General features: G+C 46.1%; 1 protein-coding gene across 5 annotated transcripts in view; it reads right to left on the reverse strand.

Annotated features, from left to right (window-relative positions):
• The window catches only part of SLC4A11 (solute carrier family 4 member 11), a 177,604-nt gene extending 168,958 nt beyond the window's left edge, over positions 1-8,646 (reverse strand). For 3 of the 5 annotated variants that reach the window (XM_050943354.1, XM_050943356.1, XM_050943353.1), the window contains exon 1: positions 8,312-8,645. In XM_050943354.1, coding sequence (XP_050799311.1) covers positions 8,312-8,351 — 40 coding nt within the window. In that variant the 5' untranslated portion in view covers positions 8,352-8,645. Of the gene's footprint in view, positions 1-8,311 lie in introns of all 5 variants that reach the window. The other 2 variants (XR_007773012.1, XM_050943352.1) reach the window with 1 other exon arrangement.
• Between the last annotated feature and the right edge of the window lie 325 nt (positions 8,647-8,971).

Here is an 8,971-nt window from a genome sequence, read left to right on the forward strand (position 1 = left end):
AGTTGAGGTGTGAAAACCAAGGGAGGAGAAACTGGTTTTGTAGTTGGCAAGCCATTGACAGTCTTTGTTTTTAATCCTGAGCTGATAGTGTCAAATTTGCAGATGAACTGAAGCTCAGCAGTTTCTCTTTGAAGTCTGGTCCTGAAGTTTTTTGCTGCAGGATGGCCACCTTAAGGTCTGCTATAGTGTGGCCAGGAAGGTTGAAGTGTTCTCCTACAGGTTTTTGTATATTGCCATTCCTAATATCTGATTTGTGTCCATTTATCCTTTTCCGTACTGCTCAGGTCTATCAGGTATTTCTCATTTCCAACACTGCCAGCCTGATATTTCAGCTACAGACAAAAACATACAGACAGTCTACAATTTTTTTGCCCTTTTTTTGGCCGAGATTTTGTTTTTCCTGACTCCCCTGCTGCGTTCTACTGGGCCAAGCTAAGTAGCCGGGGTACAGCAGGGGACTCTGAAGGCACCCAAGGAACAGCTGGAGATAGCAAGGCCAAGGAAGGATTAAATGGTTTAGCGGGGATGCACATGGGGCTGAGGGAGGCAGACGAGGTTTGAACGTGGGAGAAGATGTAGGGGAGAGCAGAGGCCTGGGTTGTGTGGGAAAGCTTGATGTGGCTGCACAAAGGCATTGACCCTTGTAGGACTCCTCCAATGCCAACGCCTTGGTTCTCCGCTGCACCCGAACACCAGCTCGGTCAGGAGCCAACCAAGGGCTGGTGCTCGGTGCAGGAATGCTCTGCTTCCCAGCGCATTAGCCAGCAGTACGGGGGAAACCTTCAAGTACCAATACCTCCGAGCAGGTGTGACGCTGTCTTGGGGTGTCCAGGACTGAGAGTCATCATTGTACCCTCCTCCCCAGGCAAGAACGTGACTTGCTTGTACTAAACTGTGTGTCAGCTCCCTGACACGCCCGGTCTGTTAGCCACCCACGCAATCTCCTCAGGGCTCTGCTAGCTCCTTCTTTGCCTTGCAAGTTCACACCGGGTGCAGCCCAGGCCCCAAACAATTCAGAAACCTCCCCCTGTAGGGTCCAGCCCATCACCACACACTCTCAGTAATTACCAGGTAAGCTGTCCCCAGAGACAATACACACCCCAGCTTGTTTGATTCAACTGAGTATCAGCTCCAATATAACATCACAGCACTGTAAGCTGCTTATAGCGTAAACAGATACGGCATTCACTGACAAAGGTAAAGATTGAAGAGATAGCGAGCAAGGATAACAGCCACTGGTCACAAATAAAACAAAAACCTAAACAGCCTGTGCAAGTTAAGCCCTTGTCTAAAGCAGTTTCTCACCTAAAGCATCCGCGCAGCATCACTAGCCCTCTTGGCCAGGACCCAGCTTTCACGAACGCAACGAGCACGGTCCGTTTTGCTTCCTCGGTGAAGGATAAACCAGGTGTCCTTTTGCTTTCCTCTTCTACCCCAAAGTTCATGGTCTTTGCACCCCTGGGAGAGGACAGCCCCTTGCTGTCTCAGGTGTCTTCCCATCCCCCTGTTTATGCCATATGCAGATGTAGCTTACAATGCGTAATTTACATTTGATAGACACAGGTCTTATCTCCTGTCTGGAAGAAACCGGTTTGTCAGCTCTACCTGATTACAGGCTTTAAAAACATAATTCCAGTAGATCTACATAACTTTTAAAAATATCCTCAGTACATACGTGTCACAAAGGTATCAATGACCAGCGTGATACAAGCTTTCATTTGCTTGTCAGGCTTGCAAGACACCACTGAGTGATAAATACTATGAAAGCGGCATTAGGTGCAGTGAGTTTGTCAGGCCGGTTAGGAGTTGCTCAGGCAGAGTAGCGAACCCTTTGCCAGCTGGCACCAATGTGTGCCACAGCAAAATCACTGGGCTTCCCCACAACCCAGGCCACTTATACAGTCCCCCTCCCCAACCCCAAAACCTCTCCTCCCAGTCCCCCAGCCCTGTCAACCACCATCGGGGTAGCTCTCTGTGAAAATGCATGAGCATGTAACCAATAAACGTGGTCAGAGTTAAGATTGAACTCCTGAGTGGCTATTCAGGAGGAGGGTAGAAAGAAATGGAGGGGGGTTAATTCAGGTTAAGAAAGGAAACTGAAGAGCAGAGTGTAGGGTCTGGAATAACTGATGGGGCATGGAATAATTGCATATCCTACCAGTACAAACCATAAGCAATCTAGCAACCTTTAGCTGTCAGGTACAGTTCTCTGGAGGGAAATAATATAAAACAGAACAAAAAACACCCTGCATGCTGATACACAGCACTGTAAAGTATCTGGAAATGCTGCTTTTCTAGCCTACGTTTCAACACCATGCAAATGCAAAGAGACTGCACAGGAAAAGCCTCAAATCTAGCTCTGCACTGGACTGATAAGCCAGGGTAATATATTCAAGCAGCATTCTCAGTACTACAGTCGTTTTCAGGAACAGCTCAACCCGTATGTTTGTTGTGTACCATAAGCATAAAATAGCCCCTCCCCCCCCATAAAAAACCCATCCGTTCCCACTGGAATGGACTGTGCACGTTTGTTGTGTTACACATGCATGTTAAACCCTGGGGCTCAATTAACCTCAAGGAGAGGTAAGGAAGGAGAGAGATGAGTGCAGCATCTGGGATAGCAGAGATCATAAAGGGAAGACCAGGAATAAACATGCACCCTTTAAAATGGAACTACTTGCAGAGTATGGCACTGCTACATGACCCCACTACAACAGGGGTCATCTCTGCGCCTCCCAACACGCTGGCGGGGGGAGGGGCGGGGGGGGGGGGTCTTCTCCAGTGCAGAGAAGAGAAAACCACCCGCAGTACTGCAGTTGTCGCCAGCTACGCCAGAGTACAAGCAGCCAGACTACGGCGGCTTCTCGAGGGATGGAGAGGAGACTCCCTCTCTCCCACCTCCCCCATGCATATACAGTGGGGATAACTTGGCAGCTCACAATCCAAACAATACTGTGTGTGCCCTACCAACCGCTATAGTTTAGCTACCATCTCCTGTCACGCCTCCCTCAGCCTCCCGCCCCCTTATTAAGAGACAAGGAGCAAGTCCCCAAGCCACACCTTTGTGCATCTCCCCATCGTAGAATATCAGGGTTGGAAGGGACCTCAGGAGGTTATCCAGTACAACCCCCTGCTCAAAGCAGGGCCAATTCCCAACTAAATCATCCCAGCCAGGGCTTTGTCAAGCCTGACCTTAAAAAGCTTTAAGGAAGGAGATTCCACTACCTCCTTAGGTAACCCATTCCAGTGCTTCATCACCCTCCTAGTGAAATTTTTTTTCTTAATATCCAACCTAAACCTCCCCCACTGCAACTTGAGACCATTACTCCTTGTTCCGTCCAGGTCCCCAGGTCCATAGACCCTGCTCCGAATCCTGTCCCGCCCCATTTCAACACTCATTCCTACCACACTGTGATCCACACCCTCCCCACCACTAGCCTCTGGCTCAGTCCAAAATGAAGTCAGTTGGTCATTTTACATTTCTGAATGTTAACATGATTTTAATTATTCCTCAATAAACACACGTTACAAGCAGCAGCCAGAGTGCGACCCAAGGGTGACAGGGTAAAGAAAGAAAACGAAAGGGCGGGAGGAAAACAATAGCCTTCCTGCCACTTTCACTCAAGGGTGCGTCTTGCCACCCAAGCTAAATAGTAGGTAGCGCCTGTCTTAGAGACCCTGGTTCCAAAAGACACCAAACAGTGATGGATTGCCCTAACTGTGGGGGCGGGGGACAAAACATTAGTCCCTAACTTACAGAGTCTTCTGAGTTGTTAGCACCAAAGTCCTTCTGTGGAAGCAGATGACCAGCATCCCCCCCAGTTCCTCACTGCTCCCTGGCCTGGTCCAGAGAGCTTCCTGGCCCCATTTCCTCCCTGGCCTCAGGGGGAAGGGAAGTGCAAGGAAATCCTGGTAATCCCCAGGCATCCTTCTACTGCCTTACTTTATAGCCCTCATTAATGGACCCCAGCTCATCTCCTTCAAATCACCCCGAACCTTCTCTTTCTTAAAACTAAGTAGATTGAGCTCCTTGAGTCTATCACATTAAGGCAGGTTTTCTAATTCATTCCATCATGCTCATGGCTCTTCTCTGAATCGTCCCCGATTTATCAACATCCTTCTTGAATTGCAGGCATCAGAACTGGTGCTAGAGTACACAGTCCTAAAGCACCATTCTCAAATACAATGGGAAGCTCCCTATTTTTACTCAGTATGCAGGGTCTCTTTTAAAAAAAACCTTTTCTGATTCCTCCCCCATGACCCCCAAGTTCCTCTGAAAGATTTGACAGTGAGATGATATGGGATGTGTGAAAATCTGCAGGATACAACACTCGACTAGCTTAGGGACAGTCGGTGCAGGGTAGGGAGAGGAGTTATTTCAAAAATCAGATTATAATGGAAAGCAAGTTTCAGCTCTGAGGGAGCTAACTCCACTCTGCGACAAAACATTTTAATACTCGTTCACCCTGCTGCCGCTGGCATCGTCTGTAACCTTCTCTAAGTTGGTTCCCGTACCCATGCTATGAGACAGCAGGCTAAGGCTCTCTCTAATTTACCCCACACCAATCTCTGCCACAGTAAGACACATCACACCAAAGTATGTCTAGGAACCATAACAGGCAAGTTATTTAGTGTAAAAAAAGTCCTTAAAGTGGGATGCCTGCTTGACAGTTGCTTGTGTAACAGACACTTCTTAGTTGTCCATATGTGAGCAAAAGTTTTCTCATGTACTTCAATGGGTGAAGTCAGCTTTCAGTGTTTTTTGCCTTTAAAAACACACACACACACACACACACACACACACACACACACACACACACACACTCTATTAGCCCTGAAGAGTCAGCCTCACCACGGGAGAGGGAACTGGATTCCAATCCCTTTTGTGTCCTGTCCACAGGATTGTTTACCTACTCAAAATTAGTTACGTCTCAACAAACCCCACTGAAAGGAATGGATTTGCACAGGTGGCACTCGGCTTAATTTGATGACAATGGGGTTGCACTGGTGTTTGTCAGTACAGTGTAGTCTGCAGGACCTCTGTTACAGATGATGATGAGAAAGAAGGAAAGAATACAGCTTGACTCCCAGAACACCGAGTGAGGTTACAGGGCTAGAAGCTAGAAAAAGACATTGTTCTAGCTGCAGATTGAGTAGAGTTGACAGATACGGAACCGCACCGTGCCACGGTTACAGTCCTGTTCACAGGGCAGGAATATTTTAACAAAGCAGACTTGCTTGCAATAAATAAACCTATTCTGCTATAAGCTGAAAAACTGCCCTCTGCTAAATCTTCACCACCTGCTGCAATAGCTCTCAGCACAGAGCCATCAAGCATCTGCTTTTCAAATACAGGCAGTACATAGGAACATAAGTACGGCCACATTGGGTCAGACCAATGACCCATATAGCCCAGTATCCTGTCTTCCGACAGAGGCAGATGACAGATGCAGTAGATTTCTGCAAGCCTACATGCAAATTAGCATTAGTAGAGTAGGCAAAACACTACCATCATCTAGCACTTTTCACCCTTAGATCACAAAGCCCTTTATAAAAGGACACAAATATCAATGCCTCTTTTCACACATAGGGAAACTGAGGCACTGTGGGGTGGATTTAGCATACTATTTCTATGCGGTTATCACTGCAGATATACTGTACACATGCACATAGTTCACCTCTCATGGTGTAATTAATTGTAGTTTTACATATATATAATTAGAGGGCGGATGATTTGGTTTCAAGTGATGTGTCATTAAAAATACCTAAACAGTTTGCCCTATTGGGCATGTTTATGGCAAGTGAAACATTCTAGAAGGAAGCAGAACTTCAAAGAAACATTGGTTGTATCCATGGGATTCTTGGTCAGCAGGGCATCATTGCAGGTGTTCAGAGAATAACCCCTGAGCATTAGCTGACAGGACACTACTGGAATTCACTGGGTTTCACAAATACCTCCCTAGACCCCTGGAGGTTAATGTCACGTGTATCTTTTTTTAAAATCTCAAATTTATGAAGCACAGTGTAGTGCTTTTGTCCCATACATACTTAGCACACATGTGCTATTAAACTGTGGGTGGGGGGGGAGAGGTTTTATAAAAAGAATCACACACAAATACATAACAGTGTCAGGTAAACTCATTGACATGAGTCTGGGCTAAGCACATTACTCATGCCGATCACCTCCAGGAAGCGCCAATAAAAGCATCACGTGTTTTGTTTATTCCACGGTTTAGCAAAAGTGATTTTAGAAAAGTTCATTAGTACTCCTTTTGGACCCCTCTGCCTGTAAAGCCAGGTTGCCTAGTTATTTATTGTGAGCCTCATTCGGTGTAAAAAAAGTTGGTTTAATAACTTATGAAAGCCTCAATTTATCTACTATGGCTTTGCTATAAGCCAAGGCATCACCATTTTAAAGGCCAACGCCTCCTGACCCATCAGCACTACAAATAAGTGCTGTATTTATCTGGAAAAAGCCAGACACACAGTTTTGGTGTAATGCTGGTGTTTCTGTGTTTAATCATAGGCCATCAGACCTTTAAGCTGTCAAGGACTGACTGGCCAATTCTGGACTTCAAACTCATCCATCTTTGGAGTGAGGGAGAAGAAAATATTTCTATGGCAGGTAACTGTCACAAAATGGCAGCTTCACAAAAGCGGCTCAGAGACTAGAAAAGTTAGAGATAGCGGTGGCCGTCTACAATAGAAGTTAAGTTACAAAGCCCACCGCTGCTGGTGGGAATGGTGCAGGTTGTAGCATAGAACAGGCTTAAGTATTTTAGCACCATCCTTCTTCAGCTCTACAACATAGGCCATGAGTACAGTAAAAGTCATTTAATTTCATAACTGCAGACTATGTGGAAAAGTAACACTCTGTTTAGTGGGCTGCTAAAACACATTTCAAATCTCAGCTGGAAGACTTAACGATAGATAGAAAACTTCTATACAAACAAGCACTGCAACTTTTCCTGTCATCTACAAGGATGAGGATGAAAGCTCGGAAAAAATCCAAATGCCATCAGATAGAGTGTCCATGTGCACACTTCTGGCACCAACATCATCTATCTGGATAACAGCAGAACGCCAACAAAACACCCATTTAACACAGGCTGGCCCCCAAAACTACCATGGCAAGATTTTTAGCAGAGCTCACAAGTAGAGAGAGAGGAAACATTATTTCTTTGGAAAATTGGTGTTCAAAGCAGGTCAAGCAGTTTTTAACGAGGTACAGTACACAAAGATCACCAATGAACTGAAGAGAAAAAACCATGAACTCCGCCAAAACAAAAAATCAACAGGAAAGTTTGAGTCCCTGTTCCAAGACAGGAGTACTTGTGGCACCTGAGAGTTCCAAGATCATGTTATTGCTACCTCTGAACTAAACAGTTCCTTTTATTCTAGAATGAACTTTCATGGAGAAACAGCTATAAATCCAATGCAACTTAATTTTTCATAAAAAGCAACATTAGAGCAGTCACAGTGCTTTTCAAGGAAGTACTGAAATCCATTTAGAAACAAAATAATTGCACAACATTAAATTTGTCATCCATCTGGTAACAAAGAACCTTATTTCGAAGTGCATTTAAAAGTATGTCAGCGATTTGTTTCCAAACAGCCTTTCCAAAACTCACCGTCAGAAAAATTTACTGGGGTTCTGCCAACACATGCACACACTCCAACCATTTGCAATCAGGTTAAATTGATTAAGTTATGTTACAACTTTTACGCGGACTACTTTTCTAAAGAGAAGCCAGACTCACTTCTCTCACTACAGTTAGTTAAAAAGACACCCGATGCTAATTTTTCCCCAATGACAACCTATGTAAACACTACAGTACAACATAAACGTTTAAACTGCTAATTTATCCCCTGCTCCTCTGAAGGAAGCGGTTGTTTATTTTCAGGTCATATCTGCACCGATTTTGTTTAAATTGCCTCAACTGCTGTCAAATTAGCTCCATTTTGCAAACCCGGTCTCTTCTACCTTGCATGGGACCACAACTCGCTTATAAACAAAAGGGTTGTAAACAATGATGCAACTCAGTCAAAACTTAACACTTTTTCTTTTGGCAATTTGGGGGGAGCGGAAATCGGGGGCGGGGGAAGTAGCGAGCTGCACATGAAAACGAAACGCTCTTGCAAAGGCTGCTCCCTGAGCCCATCTCATTGCACTACAGGAAAACCCTCCACAGCAAACATTGCACATCGCGCCTGGGAGCTGCCAGCACACACACCCCCCTCTTGCATGTTGCGATCTGAACTAGCCGCCCCGGTCTCCTCCCTGGCTGCCGCTGGGGTCCCTGCGCCTTACCGCATGGCTGGAGGTGGAAAACCCGCTTCGCTGCTGCCATGGCTGCGTGGCTCTCACCCCATCTCCACCATCCTGCTCCTGACACTTCAAGACTTTTTTTTTTTTTTTTGAAAGAAGCAGCAGCAGCGCAGCCAAAACTGAAAGTCCTTGTGCACCAAGCAGTGCGGGCTGAAAGGGGAAGAGCAACAATGACAAGACCCCGCCTGGGTCCTAGTGCTCCTCCACGCTTCCCCGTCAGGCCCTGATCCACCCCTCCCTCGCCCCTGCCATTGACTCGAAAAGGGATTTGCAGCCCCACCTGCTCTTATGAACGGTGGTTCCACGGACCCGCCCTTCTCACCTTCCCCACTGCATGGACCGGCCCTCAGTGATCGGCAGAGGAGCCAATCAGCAAACCCACCAGTACCTTAAGTACTCTTGCAAACTCCTTAAAGGAGCACAGGCAACCTGCATGCTTTTTAACCAACTCATTAAAACAAAAGACGTTTTCTGATAGCGCCCCCCTCCCCCCCTTAAATAGCAGCTCCGGAGATATTGTCTCCTCTTTTGAAAAAAGAGTTGTTACAGAAACTGTTTTCCTGCTCAGGTTTCTAAGGGTCTTTTGGGGAAATCAAGTATCGGGGTAGCCCTGTTAGTCTGTATCCACAAAAACAACAAGGA

The sequence above is a fragment of the Gopherus flavomarginatus genome, chromosome 3 (assembly GCF_025201925.1).
Source record: "Gopherus flavomarginatus isolate rGopFla2 chromosome 3, rGopFla2.mat.asm, whole genome shotgun sequence".
NCBI classification, from domain to species: Eukaryota; Metazoa; Chordata; order Testudines; family Testudinidae; genus Gopherus; species Gopherus flavomarginatus.